Source organism: Nomascus leucogenys, chromosome 17 (assembly GCF_006542625.1).
Source record: "Nomascus leucogenys isolate Asia chromosome 17, Asia_NLE_v1, whole genome shotgun sequence".
NCBI classification, from domain to species: Eukaryota; Metazoa; Chordata; class Mammalia; order Primates; family Hylobatidae; genus Nomascus; species Nomascus leucogenys.
The window spans coordinates 86523691-86545750 of record NC_044397.1 but is presented as its reverse complement, the minus strand read 5'-3'; the positions used below and the strand labels follow the sequence as shown (position 1 = coordinate 86545750).

Here is a 22060-nt window from a genome sequence, read left to right as displayed (position 1 = left end):
TGGATGTGTTTAAAGCAAGCAGCAAACACTGGGATGAGGAGCTCACACTGTGACTGAGAGGTGGTCACTTTAAATGTGAGGGCAAATGTCAGAATGATCAGTTTAAAGAAAGCAGCTGGAGAGAGGGGAGCCCAGACACCAAGCAGGAGAGATGCCTCTAAGATTTTATCTCTGGCCACCAACTGGAGCCACTTGAAGCAGATACAGTATTGGAAACTGCCATGGTGACCAAGCCCTGCTTCTGATTTGAGGCAAATAAACTTACGCCTTAAAAAATGAATGCCAAGGCAGCATGACACTATGAGCATCATGACATCCAGGGACACCAGCAGGGTGTGGTGCTGTGCCCTGGAGTCAGAATCCTGGGTTCTGGTCCCTGGGAGTGAGAAAATGAAAATGACTTCTGCCTGCCCCCCTGACATTGATCTTCCCACCCTGCTGCTCCCTCTTCTGCTCCCAAGCCTACGTGCAGTGCTCAGCCCCAGACGTCACTGCCCCCAGGGTATAAACAGTGCCGCCTACTGCACACAAACACAAACTCACAGAAGGTGACAAAAATCTGCGTTTGGGACATCTGATTGTGAAACAGGGAGAACAGTGAACGTAGAGCCACAGAGACTGGGACTCACGGGGCTGGAAGGTGATGGAGCTGTAACATAACATATGTGTGACCTCGTGTGAAGTGTGCAGATCCATGCGGAATAAAACATGCAGCCTGGCCTGGGATTGCTGCCGTTCACACTTCCCTCCCTGTCCACCAGAGGGCGACAGAGTCCGTCCCAGCCTGGAGACTTCCCAGGGGATGCCAACCTCCCTCAGCAGAACCCACAGCCCAGCAGGGTCCACCCTCACCAGGGTCACTTCCGCCCAAGTCCTCAGCGCCCTCCATGCTCCCCACACGGACTCTGTCAGCTCCTCTCTGACCTGGCGGCCGCCAACCTAACACCACTCCCTCTGCAGGTAGCTCCTGCCCCACACACCTGCTCCTTCCCTGGGCCCAGCTAAAGGCATCTCCCAGGGCAGCGCTGGCACACGCGACGCCACACTGGGCGCTTTCCCCACATGACCTCCCTCCATCCTCATCAACTCTTTCTGTCACTGCTCCCTAAATGCCCGCCCCTGCTCCATCTGTCCTGTTCTCTGGGGCATCCCAGGCCAAGCCTAGCGCTGACACAGAACAGCGGCTGCCTGAGGGCCCACAGCCTCCCCGGGAATCAGCCAGGCACCCTGTGACCTGCCTGCCCGCTGCACCCTGGGGGGCTCACAGCGCGTGTGATGGTCACACAGAGGCACCATCCGGGATGTGGCCACCTACCCCCAGCTGTCCCTGGGGAAGACAGACCTCTCCTGTGTGCTTGCGGGGAGAAGGGGGGTGTTATTGCTCTTTGCTCCCAGAACACAACTCACCCCCACCCGCCCTCTCAGGTGTGAGCAACGTCCCCCCAGACAGGCTCTCTGGCCACTGCCTGTTCCTCCTCTACAGACAGCAGCTTGGCCAGGTCAAAACCCTCAGGACAGACCCCTGGGTATGTCAGCACACGGAGGGCTGAGCCCATCATGGCCACGGAGTAAGTCGGGATGAATCTCTCCAGCTCTGAACCCCAGCACTGTCCCAGGCTCCCCTTTCTGCGTCTCAATGAGTCATGTCCCGCGGGGTTCCTGGGTAACTCCCCACTTCCTCCTGCACCACAACGGGGAAGGTGTGGTGACCACAGGACAATCAGCTGGGCAGAGAAGAGAGGACCTCAAAGATGGTCAGGAAGAACATGAGAAACCCTGAGCTCCAGCTCAGCCGCCAGACCCCAGGGACCCATAGAGTGACCGAGAACTGTCCCTTTGACTATGGGACTCACAGCCCCCACTGAGCAACAAGCACAGGCCTCTCCTCCCAAGAGGCATGAGAGATTCACCCTGCACACCTCCAGGAAGGACAGTTTCCTCTGGGACACCCAGGTCCTGAATGTCCATCCTTGGAAGCTGCAGCCAAGCTAGACACGATTAGAGAAGGGAAGGGTCCCTCTCACCAGGCAACACACAGCTCACCCGCAGCACAATGGGGCATCACCGTGACAGGGACCTGGTGCAGCTGCAGCCTCCTGCACTGAAGGGGAGAGCCAGATGGGGATGAAAGAGGGCAAAGGGCGTGAATGTGCACCCCGACCCAGAGCCATGGGGACAGCAGGAGGCTGAGGCCCAGGACTGTGCTTGCCCAACCTGCAGGGTATGTGTGTGACTGTGTGGGTCTGTGTGTGTCTCTTCTGTGTGTGTGTGTGTGTGTGTCTGCACAAAGTGTGTGTTGAGGTTTGGTGAAAGAATCACTGCTGAGGGGGGGTGGAGCCAAGATGGCCGAATAGGAACAGCTCCGGTCTCCAGCTCCCAGCCCCAGTGACACAGAAGACGGGTGATTTCTGCATTTCTGCTTGAGGTACTGGTTTCATCTCACTAGGGAGTGCCTAACAGTGGGTGCAGGACAGTCGGTGAAGCGCACTGTGCGCGAGCCGAAGCAGGGCGAGGCATTGACTCACTCGGGAAGCGCAAGGGGTCAGGGAGTTCCCTTTCCTAGTCAAAGAAAGGGGAAGCAGACGGCACCTGGAATATCGGGTCAGTCCCACCCTAACTGCGCTTTTCCAACGGGCCTGGAAAACGGCACACTAGGAGATTGTGTCCCACACCTGGCTCGGAGGGTCCTATGCCCACGGAGTCTCGCTAATTGCTAGCACAGCAGTCTGAGATCAAGCTGCGAGGCGGCAGCGAGGCTGGGGGAGGGGCGCCCGCCATTGCCCAGGCTTGCTTAGGTAAACAAAGCAGCCAGGAAGCTCGAACTGGGTGGAGCCCACCACAGCTCAAGGAGGCCTCCCTGCCTCTGTAGGCTCCACCTATGGGGGCAGGGCACAGACAAACAAAAACTCTGCAAGAACTTCCACAGACTTAAATGTCCCTGTCTGACTGACAGCTTTGAAGAGAGTAGTGGTTCTCCCAGCACGCAGCTGGAGATCTGAGAACAGTCAGACTGCCTCCTAAAGTGGGTCCCTCACCCCTGAGCAGCCTAACTGGGAGGCACCCCCAGTAGGGACAGACTGACACCTCATTCAACCCGGTACTTCTCTGAGACAAAACTTTCAGAGGAACTATCAGACAGCTGAATTTGTGGTCTCACGAAAATCTGCTGTTCTGCAGCCACCGCTGCTGACACCCAGCCAAACAGGGTCTGGAGTGCACCTCTAGTAAACTCCAACAGACCTGCAGCTGAGGGTCCTGTCTGGTAGAAGGAAAACTAACAAACAGAAAGGACATCCACACCAAAAACCCATCTGTACATCACCATCATCAAAGACAAAAAGTAGATAAAACCACAAAGATGGGGAAAAAACAGACCAAAAAAACTGGAAACTCTAAAAAACAGAGCACCTCTCCTCCTCCAAAGGAACGCAGTTCCTCACCAGCAACGGAACAAAGCTGGATGGAGGATGACTGTGATGAGTTGAGAGAAGAAGGCTTCAGACGATCAAACTACTCTGAGCTACGAGAGGAAATTCAAAACAACAGCAAAGAAGTTAAAAACTTTGAAAAAGAATTAGAAGAATGGATAACTAGAATAACCAATGGAGAGAAGGGCTTCAAGGAGCCGATGGAGCTGAAAGCCAAGTTTCGAGAACTACGCGAAGATTGCAGAAGCCTCAGTAGCAGATGCGATCAACTGGAAGAAAGGGTATCGCTGATGGAAGATGAAATGAATGAAATGAAAAGAGAAGGGAAGTTTAGAGAAAAAAGGATAAAAAGAAATGAACAAAGCCTCCAAGAAATTTGGGACTATGTGAAAAGACCAAACCTACGTCTGATTGGTGTACCTGAAAATGATGGGGAGAATGGAACCAAGTTGGAAAACACTCTGCAAGATATTATCCAGGAGAACTTCCCCAATCTAGCAAGGCAGGCCAGCATTCAGATTCAGGAAATACAGAGAACGCCACAAAGATACTCCTCGAGAAGGGCAACTCCAAGACACATTATTGTCAGATTCACCAAAGTTGAAATGAAAGAAAAAATGTTAAGGGCAGCCAGAGAGAAAGGTCGGGTTACCCACAAAGGGAAGCCCATCAGACTAACAGCTGATCTCTCAGCAGAAACTCTACAAGCCAGAAGAGAGTGGGGGCCGATATTCAACATTCTTAAAGAAAAGAATTTTCAACCCAGAATCTCCTATCCCGCCAAACTAAGCTTCATAAGTGAAGGAGAAATAAAACACTTTACAGACAAGCAAACGCTGAGTGATTTTGTCACCACCAGGCCTGCCCTAAAAGAGCTCCTGAAGGAAGCACTAAACATGGAAAGGAACAACCGGTACCAGCCACTGCAAAAACATGCCAAATTGTAAAGACCATCGAGACTAGGAAGAAACTATAGCAACTAACGAGCAAAATAACCAACTAACATCATAATGACAGGATCAGATTCACACATAACAATATTAACGTTAAATGTAAATGGGCTAAATGCTCCATTCAAAAGACACAGACTGGCAAACTGGATAAGGAGTCAGGACCCATCAGTGTGCTGTATTCAGGAAACCCATCTCACATGCAGAGACACACATAGACTCAAAATAAAGGGATGGAGGAAGATCTATCAAGCAACTGGAAAACAAAAAAGGCAGGGGTTGCAATCCTAGTCTCTGATAAAATAGACTTTAAACCAACAAAGATCAAAAGAGACAAAGAAGGCCATTACATAATGGTAAAGGGATCAATTCATCAAGAAGAGCTAACTATCCTAAATATATATGCACCCAACACAGGAGCACCCAGATTCATAAAGCAAGTCCTGAGTGACCTACTAAGGGACTTAAACTCCCACACAATAATAATGGGAGATTTTAACACCCCACTGTCAGCATTAGACAGATCAACGAGACAGAAAGTTAACAAGGATATCCAGGAATTGAACTCAGCTCTACATAAAGTGGACCTAATAGACATCTACAGAACTCTCCACCCCAAGTCAACAGAATATACATTTTTTTCATCACCACACCACACCTATTCCAAAATTGACCACATAGTTGGAAGTAAAGCTCTCCTCAGCAAATGTAAAAGAACAGAAATTATAACAAACTGTCTCTCAGACCACAGTGCAATCAAACTAGAACTCAGGATTAAGAAACTCACTCAAAACCGCTCTACTACATGGAAACTGAACAACCTGCTCCTGAATGACTATTGGGTACATAATGAAATGAAGGCAGAAATAAAGATGTTCTTTGAAACCAACGAGAACAAAGACACAACATACCAGAATCTCTGGGACACATTCAAAGCAGTGTGTAGAGGGAAATTTATAGCACTAAATGCCCACAAGAGAAAGCAGGAAAGATCCAAAATTGACTCCCTAACATCACAATTAAAAGAACTAGAAAAGCAAGAGCAAACACATTCAAAAGCTAGCAGAAGGCTAGAAATAACTAAAATCAGAGCAGAACTGAAGGAAATAGAGACACAAAAAACCCTTCAAAAAATTAATGAATCCAGGAGCTGGTTTTTTGAAAAGATCAACAAAATTGATGGACCGCTAGCAAGACTAATAAAGAAGAAAAGAGAGAAGAATCAAATAGATGCAATAAAAAACGAAAAAGGGGATATCACCACCGATCCCACAGAAATACAATCTACCATCAGAGAATACTACAAACACCTCTATGCAAATAAACTAGAAAATCTAGAAGAAATGGATAAATTCCTCGACAAATACACCCTCCCAAGACTAAACCAGGAAGAAGTTGAATCTCTGAATAGACCAATAACAGGTTCTGAAATTGTGGCAATAATCAATAGCTTACCAACCAAAAAGAGTCCAGGACCTGATGGATTCACAGCCGAATTCTACCAGAGGTACAAGGAGGAACTGGTACCATTCCTTCTGAAACTATTCCAATCGATAGAAAAAGAGGGAATCCTCCCTAACACATTTTATGAAGCCAACATCGTCCTGATACCAAAACCTGGCAGAGACATAACCAAAAAAGAGAATTTCAGACCAATATCCTTGATGAACATTGATGCAAAAATCCTCAATAAAATACTGTCAAACCGAATCCAGCAGCACATCAAAAAGCTTATCCACCATGATCAAGTGGGCTTCATCCCTGGGATGCAAGGCTGGTTCAACATATGCAAATCAATAAATGTAATCCAACATATAAACAGAACCAAAGACAAAAACCACATGATTATCTCAATAGATGCAGAAAAGGCCTTTGACAAAATTCAACAACCCTTCATGCTAAAAACTCTCAATAAATTAGGTATTGATGGGACGTATCTCAAAATAATAAGAGCTATCTATGACAAACCCACAGCCAATATCATACTGAATGGGCAAAAACTGGAAGCATTCCCTCTGAAAACTGGCACAAGACAGGGATGCCCTCTCTCACTGCTCCTGTTCAACATAGTGTTGGAAGTTCTGGCCAGAGCAATCAGGCAGGAGAAGGAAATAAAAGGTATTCAATTAGGAAAAGAGGAAGTCAAATTGTCCCTGTTTGCAGATGACATGATTGTATATCTAGAAAACCCCACTCTCTCAGCCCAAAATCTCCTTAAGCTGATTAGCAACTTCAGCGAAGTCTCAGGATACAAAATTAATGTACAAAAATCACAAGCATTCTTGTACACCAATAACAGACAAACAGAGTGCCAAATCATGAGTGAACTCCCATTCACAATTGCTTCAAAGAGAATAAAATACCTAGGAATCCAACTTACAAGGGATGTGAAGGACCTCTTCAAGGAGAACTACAAACCACTGCTCAATGAAATAAAAGAGGATACAAACAAATGGAAGAACATTCCATGCTCATGGGTTGGAAGAATCAATATCGTGAAAATGGCCATACTGCCCAAGGTAATTTATAGATTCAATGCCATCCCCATCAAGCTACAATGACTTTCTTCACAGAATTGGAAAAAACTACTTTAAAGTTCATATGGAACCAAAAAAGAGCCCGCATCGCCAAGTCAATCCTAAGCCAAAAGAACAAAGCTGGAGGCATCACGCTACCTGACTTTAAACTATACTACAAGGCTACAGTAACCAAAACAGCATGGTACTGGTACCACAACAGAGACATAGATCAATGGAACAGAACAGAGCCCTCAGAAATGATGCCGCATAGCTACAACTATCTGATCTTTGACAAACCTGACAAAAACAAGAAATGGGGAAAGGATTCCCTATTTAGTAAATGGTGCTGGGAAAACTGGCTAGCCATATGTAGAAAGCTGCAACTGGATCCCTTCCTTACACCTTATACAAAAATTAATTCAAGATGGATTAAAGACTTATATGTTAGACCTAAAACCATTAAAATCCTACAAGAAAACCTAGGCAATACCATTCAGGACATAGGCGTGGGCAAGGACTTCATGTCTAAAACACCAAAAGCAATGGCAACAAAAGCCAAAATCGACAAATGGGATCTCATTAAACTAAAGAGCTTCTGCACAGCAAAAGAAACTATCATCAGAATTAACAGGCAACCTACAGAATGGGAGAAAATTTTTGCAACCTACTCATCTGACAAAGGGCTAATATCCAGAATCTATAATGAACTCAAACAAATTTACAAGAAAAAAACAAACAACCCCATCAAAAAGTGGGCAGAGGACATGAACAGACACTTCTCAAAAGAAGACATTTATGCAGCCAGAAAACACATGAAGAAATGCTCATCATCACTGGCCATCAGAGAAATGCAAATCAAAACCACAGTGAGATACCATCTCACACCAGTTAGAATGGCCATCATTAAAAAATCAGGAAACAACAGGTGCTGGAGAGGATGTGGAGAAATAGGAACACTTTTACACTGTTGGTGGGACTGTAAACTAGTTCAACCATTGTGGAAGTCAGTGTGGCGATTCCTCAGGGATCTCGAACTAGAAATACCATTTGACCCAGCCATCCCATTACTGGGTATATACCCAAAGGACTATAAATCATGCTGCTATAAAGACACATGCACACGTATGTTTATTGCGGCACTATTCACAATAGCAAAGAGTTGGAACCAACCCAAATGTCCAACAACGATAGACTGGATTAAGAAAATGTGGCACATATACACCATGGAATACTATGCAGCCATAAAAAATGATGAGTTCGTGTCCTTTGTAGGGACATGGATGAAACTGGAAAACATCATTCTCAGTAAACTATCGCAAGGACAAAAAACCAAACACCGCATGTTCTCACTCATAGGTGGGAATTGAACAATGAGAACTCATGGACACAGGAAGGTGAACATCACACTCCGGGGACTGTTGTGGGGTGGGGGGAGGGGGGAGGGACAGCATTAGGAGATACACCTAATGCTAAATGACGAGTTAATGGGTGCAGGAAATCAACATGGCACATGGATACATATGTAACAAACCTGCACATTGTGCACATGTACCCTAAAACCCTAAAGTATAATAAAAAAAAAAAAAAAAAAAAAAAAAAAAAGAATCACTGCTGAAAAAGGCAGAGGCCTCTACAATTCCCAGGGACCTGAAACATAGACAAAAGGAAAAACAGAAGGAGGGACAAGGAGGCAGGACTGAGAGAGGAGGGGACAGAGAGGTGTCCTGGGCCTGACCCCGCCCATGAGCCTGAGAAGTGCTCCTGCACCGGGAAGACGCTCAGTGCAGAAGGAGGAAGGACAGCACAGCTGACAGCCGTGCTCAGGAAGCTTCTAGATCCTAGGCTTATTCCACAGAGGAGGACATGCAGGCAGCAGAGACCATGGGGTCCCTCTCAGCCCCTCCCTTCACACAGCGCATCACCTGGAAGGGGCTCCTGCTCACAGGTGAGGAGAGAACTTCCTGGGAGAGGACAGGAGGAGGAAGCAGAGTCACTGGATGGGGTCTCCTGGAGAGGATGGGGTTCCAAAAAATAAAGGAAGCCAGCACTTTGGGAGGCTGAGGTGGGTGGATCATGAGATCAGGAGTTCAAGATCAGTCTGGCCAACACAGTGAAGCCCTGTCTCTACTAAAAATACAAAATATTAACCAGGTATGGTGGTGTGCTCCTGTAATCCTAGCTACTCGGGAGGCTGAGGCAGGAGAATCACGTGAACCCGGGAGGCAGAAGTTGCAGTGAGCCGAGATAGCGCCACTGCACGCTGGCCTGGGCGACAATACGAGACTCCATCTGAAGAAAAAAAAAAAGGAAAAAAGAAAAGAAAGGAAAGAAGGCTCTGTTGGAGCCTCAATAGGGGAAAATACACCAGAGAGGGACAGGGGTCAAAACAGGAAAGCCACATTGTACCGGAATTGGTAAGAGGTAGGAAAATCTTAAGTGTTCTGTTTTCCTGATTAATCATCCTGGGCCACCACATTTTCAAAAATGATAATAACAACTGTATCAGATGACACTTCAAATAAAAATATAAACAGGGCATGAAACACTGTCCTCAGCAAAAAACCTCACAATTGGGGAAGGGGGGAAAAACACCCAGAGTGTGGAGGGCCCTGAGAACTCTCACATCTACAGGAGTCTGTAGCCTGTTCTAGGCACTGGGGTGCAACCAGGATCACAAAAGTCCCTGTCCTCACGGAGCTCACGCTGTCATGGGGAGGAAGACAGACATGCAAAGAGATCTAGAATGTGAGGTCAGGTGTTGACAAGAACCCTGGACGGAGCAGAACAGGGAAAGGTCAGAAAGGGAAGACCCAGGTTCTCTGAAGGAGGTGTCAGGAAAGAAGTCTAAGGATGCTCTGATGTGAGCAGGACCTGGGGGCAGTGTGGAGGGGGCCGTGCGGATCCCTGGGGAAGAGGATTCCAAACAGAAAAATGACAAGGTCAGAAGTGTTGAAGGAATGGGGGTCATGCTGCTGACACTGACCTAGTAGGACAGTAGGACACACACACATACACACAGACAAACACACATGCCCTTTTGTGTGTGTGTGTGTGTGTGTGTGTGTGTGTCTTCAAGGCTGAGGATTGAAGAGACCTTCTCAGGACCCAGGGCCCCATCTTTTCACCCCAATACATAGGTCTTAATATTAACTGATGCTCTCTCTACCTCCTAGCATCACTTTTACACTTCTGGAACGCACCCACCACTGCCCAATTCACGATTGAAGTCCAGCCACTCAAAGTTTCCGAAGGGAAGGATGTTCTTCTACTTGTGCACAATTTGCCGGAGAATCTTGCTGGCTACTTCTGGTACAAAGGGGAAATGACGGACTTCCACCATTACATTACATCATATGTAGCAGACCGTCAAATAATTACATCTGGGCCTGCATACGCTGGACGAGTAACACTATATTCCAATGCATCCCTGCTGATCAAGAATGTCACCCGGGAGGACGCAGGATCCTACACCTTAGAAATCATAAAGCGAGGTGATGAGACTACAGGAGTAACTGGACATTTCACCGTCACCTTATACTGTGAGTGATTCCACATGATCCCTGGGTGTTGGGGGGCAGGGGTCATTTCTACTTCACACACACAGGATTGTCAGGCATGGACTGTGCCTGTGTCCTTCTCTGCAATATGTCCCATGCTGGGGTTTGGGCATTTAGTGCAGGACACACACAGAGGAGACAAATTTCAACAGATCAGAATTCCTTTCCCGCATCCAGACCCTGCAGACACTTGCTGCAGAGGAAGGACAGTCTGATGGGGGGACTCAGCAGCAGAAGATCAGTCTCAGCCAAGCTCCTCATGCCCTCTTCATAAATTTCACCCTGAGAAAGACCCTGGAGAAATGAGTAGGGCTTGGCCTGAGGGGCCCCCTGAGATACTCTCAGAGAAGCTCAGCCCTAGAAGCCTCAACCCCAGACCCCTGTCCCTAAATCCTTACTCCAGATAAAGCTGAGGAGCCTGTGCCAGGGCTGGGCTGTGGCTTCTTCGGCAGGGCTTACTGGGACCAAAGATTTACCAGCTGTCTGAGGACTGTGTCTCCTGGAGCTGCTCACCAGCCAGGGCTCAGCCCTCAGAGCCTCAGCTGGGCAAGGACAGAGCTTTCTTCACCTGAGACTCAGAGTGGAGAGGACAGAAAGACAAGCTTTGTAGACCATCAGCCAACTGCCTTGGGAGGCTTAGGACAGTCCCTAGAAAGTCTAATGTCCCCAGAAGCAGAAACAGAAGAGAGAAGATGTACCTGGTAGCAGCTTGTCCACAGGGATCTGATCTAAAGGTGCTTTCTCATGGAAGCAAATTAATACTAAATGCTGTTTGTGTGAACACCTCTACTGTGCCAAGCATTAGGTCAGGTGACTGTGAATAATATAAAATTTATTCACAGATAGCATGAAAAGCCACAGTCCATTTGACATTTAGCTTATGTGACTGAGAGAATTCTGAGGCACAGGAAGGCACAGTCACTGAACCAGAGTCACACAAACAGAAAGGGGAGATCAGGGTCACATGACGTCTGTCTGCAGCCACAGGCCCATCCTCTCCTCCACCAGAAGTGAGGGCTTGCTGGGTTACAAAGACCCCATAGTCATTTATTGGCTCAAATCCTCTCTTCTTAGGCATCCAAACCTCAGAGGAGTGAGAGCAAATGGTCAGCTGAGTAGTCTGTACCCCAGAACTAAATCACCTGCCTCAACCGTCAGAATCTCTGCAAAAAAAAATGTCCAGGCCTCCCCCATAGATCTTCACCCCCATCACTGAACCTGAAATCCTGTGTTTCCCAAAGTGTCCATGTCACTGTCATGAGAGGATCAAGGAGAGGACCTTGTTTTCTTTCCTCACTCACACCCTGCACTAGCACAGGCCCAGTGAGAGAGACACACTCAGGAGCTCTCACATAACAAATGAAGGAATCGAATGAAGAATCGAATGATCCAAAACCTCTTTAGAGACTGGATCTTGGATGCAGAATCCTAGGAGGTTCTAGCCACACCTGTCCCTTGTCCTTCAGAGGCTGACACCCATGTTTCATCCCCCCACTACCTCTTGCCCCTAAAGCCACCCCACCTCGTGTAACTCTGAAGCTCTTTGGCCACCGGAGGGTTCTCAGGGCTCCTTGGTCCTGGACAGTGGAACTGGGGGCACCTGGTCCCTGGGGTCTCTGAAGTCAGTGTAGCCCTCACTGCTCACTGCCATGGTGTCTCTGCCTCTCTCTGCTTCTCCGTGTCCCTCATCTTCCTCCCACTTCATTCTGACTGGCAAGCCCTGTCCTGCACAGCTTCTTCCTCCACCCCTAGGCCTTCCCAGACACTCCCTCTAACTAGGCTGGCTGTTCTGTTCCCTTCCCGCTAATACTGTGGCCTGGCCCACCTCCCAGGAAATAGGAAAGGTGCAGAAATCACTGGAGTTGCCACTCCTGCCAGGCTTCATCTCGAGCCAATGTCCCAGGTCACTAAGAGAATGACCTTCCACTGTATTCCCATCCAGGGCTCTTTCCCTTTGTGAGGCTGACCTGTGGACAAGACCATGGGACAGGGATAGGCAGTTCCTCCATCCACTCTTAGAATTGCCAGACAAGTTCTTCTGGCCTCCTGCACACGGACACACACAAAATTTTATCGAAATTGTGATTTGTAGTAAAGAAAGATTTTAAGGACTCCAAGTCTGCGATACAGGAGGATGGAGGTTTATTATTCCTCAAATCAGCCTCCCCGGTTGATCAGGGGTTAGAGATTTTCAAGGATAGTTTCAGGGGCACAGGACTAAAAAATGAGTACTGCTGATTGTTTGGTGATGGAATCATGCGGGCGGAGGGAAATGATCTGTTTGTGCTTGAATCTGCCTCTAGGTAGGGACCACATGACTGGCTGAGCCATTAGTCATAGGTATGGATGAGGTCAGCCGGTTGCCAGAATGCAAAACAATGAGAAACATCTCAAAAGACCAATCTCACGTTCTACAATAGTGATGTTATCTACAGGAGCAATTAGTTACACATTTTGTAAACTCTGGCCAAATGACATTTGAGCAGTCAGGGATTATAGAAACTGTGCCTACATTTTAGCAGAATTCAGCTCCCTCCTATCATCTTAACCTCATGGTCTTTCAGTAGTTTTACAAAGGCAGTCCCTGGGCAAAGTAAGGGTGTTAGTTTTATGGAGGAACTATTCTCATTCCTGCTTCAAAGTTAAACCATAAACTAAATTCCTCCCAAGGTTAGCCTGGCCTATGCCCAGGAATGAGTGAGGACAGCCAGCCTGAGACTAGATGCCAGATGGAGTCAGCCATGCTAGTTTGCTGTCACTGTTGTAATCTTTGCACTGACTCACCAGGGTGTCAGGGGCTGGACAGTGCTGCAGTCCCCAAAGCCCATGGGCTTATTTCACCCGTTTGACTCGTGACTCCATCCTCAACCTGCTATGGAGCTCACATTCTCTGGTCACTTCCTGGAGACTTCTGGCTTCCTGTCAGGCAGATAACAAGCTTGAAATTTGTCACTCGGTTCTAACACTAAGTAAAAAGCTGAACAAACTCAAAAGTTAACAACTCGCTAAAATCCCTCAGAGATGGCTGGGCACAGTGGCTCATGCCTGTAATCCCAGCACTTTGGGAGGCCGAGGTGGGCACAAAGTCAGGAGACAGAGATCACCCTGGCTAACATGGTGAAACCCCATCTCTAATAAAAATACAGAAAATTAGCCAGGCGTGGTGGCGGGTGCCTGTAGTCCCAGCTACTTGGGTGGCCGAGGAAGGAGAATGGCGTGAACCCCGGAGGCGGAGCTTGCAGTAAGCTGAGATCATGCCACTGCACTCCAGCCTGGGCGACAGAGCGAGACTGTGTCTCAGAAAAAAAAAATTGCTGTTAGAAAACGAAGAATGCTTTTGATGCTTACTGGTAGACTACACACAGCTGAGGAAAGAATCCCTAGCTTGAGGATGTGTCAATAGAAACTTCCAAAACTGAAACAGGAAAGTTCAAAAAGAGTGGGGAAAAAAAAGTGGAACAACATATTCAATTTCATTTTTAATATTTTGCTTTGACAATAGAAATTTTTAAATTTTGTAGTTGAGGGACAACTACAAAGGCTGTAACATTCATGTAATGGGAATACTGGTGGTTTTAGGGACCAGTTGGAGGTCACCAGGTGGGTGCTATCTGATGGTTTTACTGCCTGTGCAACATACAACTGTTTCCTCATGACGATGCCGTTGTCACACGTTGGAGTTCTTCGTGTGGGGAGACACACGAGCCATTGGCATCTCACTTAGATTCTTCCTAATTCACACAAACTTACACTCTAGTGGTGTTTCCTGAGCTTAAGAGAAAATGAAGAAAGCATTTCACATACCTGTTTTGGGGTCCTCCCCATTTTTCCTAACTCTGCACAGAAATTAGAAGTAGGGAGTTCTTTCTATATTTACTAACATAACACACATCGCTTCTTTTAATTTGGCATCATTCCTCCCTTTATGTAATTGACGCACTGACCAGTTCTGTCCTTTTAGCGGGACTCTCTCTACTTAAGGAGTTGCTAATTTCAAATCACCTTTGGCATCTTCCTTTGAGCATCATGTGATCCTGCTGGAATTCATGGCACACCTAAACCTTATTTTGATCTCAAGAGAAATACTACTACCAGCAATTGATCTTAGATGTTTGAACCATCAGTAAAAATTTCCACTTAAGAAAACATTTTCATGTTTCCTCCAAATGTATTTTTTGTTATTAGAGTGAGAACATAACATGAGGTCTAAACTCCTGATAACATTTTATGGGAAAATTCCAGTATTACAAATTGAGCATCCCAAATCCAGAAATCCAAAATCTGAAATGCTCCAAAACTCAACACTTCTGACCACTGATGTGATGCTAAAAAGAAGTGCTCACTGGCGCATTTTGGATTTTAAATTTTTCAGATTTGGGATGCTAAACCAGTACATATACTGCAAATATTCCAAAATAAAAAAATGAGAAATCCAAAACACTTGGTTTGAAGCTTTCTGCATAAGGAGCACTTTATCTGTGTGAACTATAGGCATGAGGCTGTACATGAGATCTCTAGAACCTCCTCATCCTGCATAACTGAAACCGCACACCCACGGAACAACGCCCTATTCCCCTGATCCCAGCTCCTGGAAACTACTATTCTACTCTCTGATTCACTCTGGAATCCACTGATATGAGGTACATGAGTAGTCAAACTCAGAGTCACAGAGTAGAATGTCTAATGAGAGAAAGTATCTGCAAGACTTCTTCCCAAATATTGGTCTAAATCCACCAAACACATATGGTCCATGACGGCCAGACTTCCATCATCAGTTCATGTTTGCCCTTTCCACCAGTCAGTTCTGCATTTGCAAACATCCTCATGTATTTCTAGAAAGATCCACATGGTTCTCACCTGCCCTCTACAGGGGGAGGGGAGCATCATGGACCCAGAACAGGGAACATGGTCTTGGTCCAAAGCTATCAGCTCTTGCCTGTCCCCTTCACTCTTTGTAGTCATTCCTTGGACTCTCCTCTATCTTTAGAGGTCACTGGCTCAAGCCAGTCACTATGAGACACCTGGGAAAACTGCCCCACCTTGTGGCTCCACTGCCTGATGACTGAACTGACCTCCAGGCTTCATTCTGGTCTCCTCTGTGTTATTTCTGCTGAAGTACCCAGTCCCAGGCCAGGCTTTCCAGTACCCAAAGGGTTTAAGGACAATGGGAAGTTCCATCATCCATCTCTAGGATGTCCTTGGAAAGGGAAGCTGCAGAGAAAACATACCTCGGGGGGCAAAGTAATACTGAAACTAAGAAGATTCCAGCACTGCATGCTCCAAGTGAGGAACACAAGGTGGGACAGGCAGGCAGTTGGAGACGGAGGGACTCACAGAGGCACCAGGGTCTGTGACTGCTGGTCCTGTGTCTTTCCATGACCCAATGCTGCTGCTCAATTCACACTTAAGAAAGTCTGTGCTTCTCCCACATAAAGCAGGCAGCCTCACAATCTCGAGTCCTCAGATTGCCATGCATCTGTCTTGTAACACACACACCTGCCATGGGCTTTTAAGGACTTGGGTGGACTGAGAGGTGGGAAATGCCAAATCTGATTGAAAAACGCCTTTGGAGGAATGAAAGTTGCCACACACGGCAATCTTGTCTCTGTTTTCTGCACAGTGGAGACTCCCAAGCCCTCCATCTCCAGCAGCAACTTAAACCCCATGGAGGCCATGGAGGTTGTGATCTTAACCTGTGATCCTGAGACTCCGGATGCAAGCTACCTGTGGTGGATGAATGGTCAGAGCCTCCCTGTGACTCACAGGTTGCAGCTGTCCAGAAGCAACAGGACCCTCTTTATATTTGGTGTCACAAAGTATATTGCAGGACCCTATGAATGTGAAATACGGAACCCAGTGAGTGCCAGCCGCAGTGACCCAGTCACCCTGAATCTCCTCCGTGAGTATCTTCTGTTCCTCTGGGAGCCAGGCTGCCATCCCAAATACACATGGCCAGAGGCCAGGCCTCTCAGTCCCTCTCAGGTCCAAGTACAGAGAACTTTACCCCTGGACATCAGAGCTGGCCATGACTTTCTGCCCCAGGCAAACCAGAGTAGGCCTCGGCTTGATCAACAATAGGAGAAAAGAGGCTGCTCCTGTCATGGAGACTCAGGGTCCACAGCTTGTGATGGGAGAAACAGGTGAATGTCTCAGGCTCCAGATCAGTGAACACAGCGGGGATTTGGCTGGGACTTCAGTGTTGCCACTTGGCTCACAGGGTCACTGTGGCCCTTCCACAGACCAGGAGTTTCCCTTCCCTCTGACAATATCAACTGTGACTTTATTCTCTTTGCTCCAGATGGTCTGGATGCCCCCACCATTTCTTCCTCATATACCTATTACCATACAGGGAAAGTCCCCAAGCTCTCCTGCCTCACAGACTCTCACCCACTGGCAGAGCATTCTTGGCTGATTGATGGGAAGGTCCAGCAATCAGCACAAGTGTTCTTTATCTCCCAAATCACTAAAACATACAGAGGGGTCTATGTCTGTTTCATCCATAACTCAGCCACTGGTGGAACAAATCTCATAATCAAGAGCATCATAGTCCCTGGGAAGTGGATCCCTGGAGCATTGGCAATATGTTTTCCAGTGCAGTCTATCTAGCTATCAGGGAAGAGCCACCTGCCCTCTGCAAAGGGAGAGGCAAAATAAAAAAACCAGGACAGGGAATATGTTTCTGCTCCAAAACCACTAGCTTTTGCCTGTCCCCTTCACTCTTTCTAGATCATTCTTTAGACTATACACTAACAGTGAACAATCTGAAAGGAAATTAAGGAAAGAATTTCAATTCACATTAACATCAAAGGAATAAAATATTTTGGAATAAGTTTAACCAAAAAGGTCAAATGATTATACCCTGAATACTACAAAACATTGCTGAAAGAAATTAAAGACGATATCAATATATGGAAAGACACTTCATTTTCATGGATTGGAAGAATCAATATTGTTAGAAAGACAATACTACTCAAAGTGAGTTGCAGATTCAATGCAACCCCTACCAGAATCCCAGTAACATTTTTTGCAGAATTAGAAAATTCTGTCCTAAATCTGACCTGACAGGCTCTTATTAATGACTGCCACAACAGAAACACTGAGAAAAAGATGCAACCATGAAAAGGTGGAAAGCTCTGATGACACAGAAAATAGCAATCAGCCTTTCTTGCATCCCGCAGCCTTCAAAAATATATGAGTGCAGCATGGCCAGTATGGAATTGACCGAAAACTAATCACCAAGCTAGAAACGTGGTGAGAAAAAAAAAAAGGGCAATAATATATTTGGCTTATCAACTCCCACTTTTGCCTACTAATCTGATGCTGAAAAGAAATGCTCACTGAAGCATTTTAGATTTTGAATCTTTCAGATTTGGGATGCTAAGCCAGTAAGTATATGACAAATATTTCAGAGTGAAAAAATATCAGAAATCCAAACACTTTTTGTCCTAAGTCTTATGCAGAAGAAGTACTCAATCTGTGTGAACTATAGGCATCAAGCTGTACAGCAGAGCTCTAGAACCTCCCCACCTTGCATAACTGAAACTTCACAGCCATGAACAACTTCTGATTCTCCCCACTCCCAGCTCCTGGCAACCAGCAGTCTCTTCTCATATTCACTCTGGAATCCACTTACATGACGTCCCTAGAGTAGTCGAACGCATGGAATCAGAGAGTAGAATGTCCAATGAAAGAAAATATTTCTAAAACTTCTCTCCAAATTTGTCTCATATCCATCAAACACACATGGCCCATGAGGACCGGATTTCCACCAGTTCATTCCCACCCATTCCACCAGTCAGCTCTGCATTTGCAAATGTCCACATGTATTTCTGGGAAGATCCACATGGTCCTCACCTGCCCTCTGCAGGAGAGGAAACTTAAGGAACCCAGGACAGGGAACATGGTTCTGCTCCAAAGCCACCAGTTCTTGCCTGTCCCCTTCACTCTTTCTAGATCATTCCTTGCACTCTGCTCTATCTTTAGAGGTCACTGGCTCAAGTAAGCCATCATGAAACACCTGCAAAAAACTGCCCCACCTTGTGCCTCCACTGCCTGATGACTGAACTGACCTCTAGGCTTGACTCTGGTCTCCCCTGTGTTATTTCTGCTGAAACATCCAGTCCTAGCCCATGCTGCTCAGTATCTTCAGGGTTTCAGGACACTGGGAAGTCCCATTATTACTCATCTCTAGAATGTCCTTGGAAATGGAAGCTTCAGAGAAATCATATCTAGGGGGGCAAAGTAGGATGGAATTTGGAAGGGGCCCAGCAGTTGCACATTCCAGTTCAGGAACCCAAGGTGAGCCAGCCAGTCAACTGATGAGGGAGGGACTGGGAGGGGTACCAGGGGCTGTGACTCCCACTGATGTGTCTGTCTACGACCCAACACTGCTGCTCAATTGACCCTTGAGAAAGTCTGTGCTTCCCTAAGACAGAGCAGGCGGCCTCACAGTCTTTGAGCCCTTAGATCATCATGCATCTGTCTTGTGACACAAGCACCAGCTATTGGCTTTCAAGGACTTGGGTGGGCTGAGAGGTGGGAGATGTCAACTCTGATTGAAGGATGCCTGTGGAGGAATCAAATGTGCCACACAGGACAATCTTCTCTCTGTTATCCACACAGCAAAGCTGCCCAGGCCATACATCACCATCAACAACTTACACCCCAGGGAGAATATGGATGTCTTAGCCTTCACCTGTGAACCTAAGAGTGAGAACTACACCTACAGGTGGTGGCTAAATGGTCAGAGCCTCCCGATCAGTCCCAGTGTAAAACGACCCATTGAAAACAGGATCCTCATTCTACCCAGGGTCACGAGAAATGAAACAGGACCCTATCAATGTGAAATACGGGACCGGTATGGTGGCATCCGCAGTAACCCAGTCACTGTGAATGTCCTCTGTGAGTATCTTTTGTTCCTCTGTGGGCCAGGACATCAGCTTAAGTCCAAGCGACCAGAGGCCAGGCCTCTCAGTCTCTCTCGGGTCCAAGTATAGACACCTTTACTTCTGGACATCCGAGCTGGCCATGACTCCCTGCCCTGGGAAAACCTGGGTAGGCTCAGTTTTAACCAAGAATATAAGTGGAGGGGACACTCTTGTCATGGAAGCCTTGGGGCCCACAGTTTGTGATGGGAGAAACAGGTGAATACCTCAGGCGTGGGCTCAGTGATCATAGAAGGAGTTTGGCTGGGACTTGAGGCTGTGTCTTGACTCAGAAGGTCCCTGTGTTCCTTTAAGAGACGAGGAGCATCCCCTTCCCTGGGATGACATCACCTGTAGCTTTATTCTTTTTGCTCCAGATGGTCCAGACCTCCCCAGAATTTACCCTTCATTCACCTATTACCGTTCAGGAGAAAACCTCTACTTGTCCTGCTTCGTGGACTCTAACCCACCAGCACAGTATTCTTGGACAATTAATGGGAAGTTTCAGCTATCAGGACAAAAGCTCTCTATCCGCCAAATTACTACAAAGCATAGCGGTCTCTATGCTTGCTCTGTTCGTAACTCAGCCACTGGCAAGGAAAGCTCCAGATCCATAACAGTCAACGTCTCTGGTAAGTGGATCCCAGCATGCTTGGCAATAGGGTTTTAGGTGGAGTCTATCTGGCTTTCAGAGAAGAGTCAGGAAAACATTTTTATTGCCAGCCTGTGTGCCATGGGCACAAGCAAATCCCAAACTCTCCTCCTGAACCCTCCCAATTTGTCTAAGGATTTCCAAAACTTTAACAAACAGGCTGATATCTTCATAAAATTCCCAGCCCAGACCAAGCAGGAAAAACATGGATTTCATTGAAATAATTGATAATAATGAGGGTAATGTTTTTATGATTTTTATTTGAAAATTTGCTGATTCTTTAAATGGTTTGTTTTCTAGATTTATGGAATTTTTTCTCTTTTAATCTATCTATAGCTTATAGCAGTTCAATAAACTATACTTCTGGGAATGATAATTGAAACATTTATTTTGCTCTCTTCCTGACTGCCCCAGAATTGGGCAACTATTCATGAGTATTGATATGTTTATGGTAATACACATATTTTCACAAGTACAGTAACAATCTGCTCTCTTTGTAACAGGACACATTTGAAATCATTGGTTATATTACCAAGGCCTTGACTGGGATGTTATATTTAAGAATATAGATAGAATGAACCAATATGAACTGCAGGCAAAGTCTGAAGTCAGCCTTGGTTTGGCTTCCTATTCTCAAGAGTTTTGTAAAAGTTTAATCTGAGATTCCTTATAAAAACTTAGAGCCAAGAAAATTTTAAAAGAGAGTCTACATGGTCCACTGCTACTCTTGCTGCACTTATGTAAAGAATCAGACCACGTTTGAAGAAACTCAACCTATTTTGCAAACAAATTTATTCTACTGAAATTGTCATTGGTAAAAATAGAGATGACCATAGAGAGAAAAATTATGTGGAAAATAAAAACTGTAGTACACCTGTTATGAGATTGCAGCTCTGTTCATTGTTTCTGTGTTTTTATTATCCACCTGTAGACTGGACATTACCCTGAATTCTACCAGTTCCTCCAATTCCATTTTCTCCCATGGAATTACTAAGAGCAAGACCCATGCTGTTCCAGAAGCCCTATAAGCTGGAGGTGGACAACTCAATGTAAATTTCATGGGAAAACCCTTGGACGTGAAGCATGAGCTACTCAGAGCTCAGCAAAATGTTCAACACCATAATGACCGCCGCTCAAACTATAAACCAGGACAACAAGCTGATGACTTCACACTGTGGACAGTTTTTCCCAAGATGTCAGAACAAGACTCCCCATCCTGATGAGGCTCTCACCCCTCTTAACCGTACTTGCTCATGCCTGCCTCTTTCAATTTGCAGGATAATGCAGTCATTAAAATTTTACATGTAGTAGCTTCTGAGGGTAACAACAGAGTGTCACATATGTTATCTCAACCTGAAAATTTACATAACATCTCAGGGAGAAATGTGGCTCTATCCACCTTGCATACAGGGCTCCCAATAGAAATGAACGCAGAGATATTGCCTGTGTGTTTGCAGAGAAGATGGTTTCTATAAAGAGGAAGGAAAGCTGAAATTATAGTAGAGTCCCCTTTAAATGCACATTGTGTGGATGGCTCTTACCATTTTCTAAGAGATACATTGTAAAACGTGACAGTAATACTGATTCTAGCTGATTAAAACATGTACCACATTTGCTAATACTGTTCTCTTAAAATAATTTTAAAAGAATGGGGTGGGCCCTCCCATGTGTCCAGGCCAGGTCTCTGAACAGAATCCTCCATCTGTGGTAGCAATGCCTAAGAAGATGATATGGACTTGGTCCTGATATGCAGCCATCCCTGTATACCCTTCCCCTGCTGCAGGGCACTACCAGCCCAGGGCCCAAATCTTCAGCTGCAGAGCTGAGAGAGAACGTGGGATACCCAGCATCACTTACTTTCTTCCAGTCCACTGCAGTGGCTACCGGCATGGCCCATTTACCCCTGAGGACACCCATCTGCTGACCCATAGTTTCTAAGAGTCAGACTTTCCTGGCTTCTTTGAGCCCAAGCTACTTTCGCTCTGCTGAACCCTTCTTCTCCCCACAGGTGTTATTGCATCAGCAGACAC

General features: G+C 46.3%; 1 protein-coding gene across 1 annotated transcript; it reads left to right on the top strand.

Moving 5' to 3' along the window:
* Nucleotides 1–8778: 8778 nt before the first annotated feature.
* On the top strand, nucleotides 8779–20410 carry LOC115830414 (pregnancy-specific beta-1-glycoprotein 4-like). The gene is made up of 6 exons (XM_030795678.1): nucleotides 8779–8842; nucleotides 10071–10436; nucleotides 16075–16353; nucleotides 19077–19355; nucleotides 19756–20010; nucleotides 20367–20410. The coding sequence occupies exons 1-6, from the start codon at nucleotides 8779–8781 to the stop codon at nucleotides 20408–20410; spliced, it is 1287 nt and encodes a 428-aa protein (XP_030651538.1).
* The last annotated feature ends 1650 nt before the right edge of the window (nucleotides 20411–22060 follow it).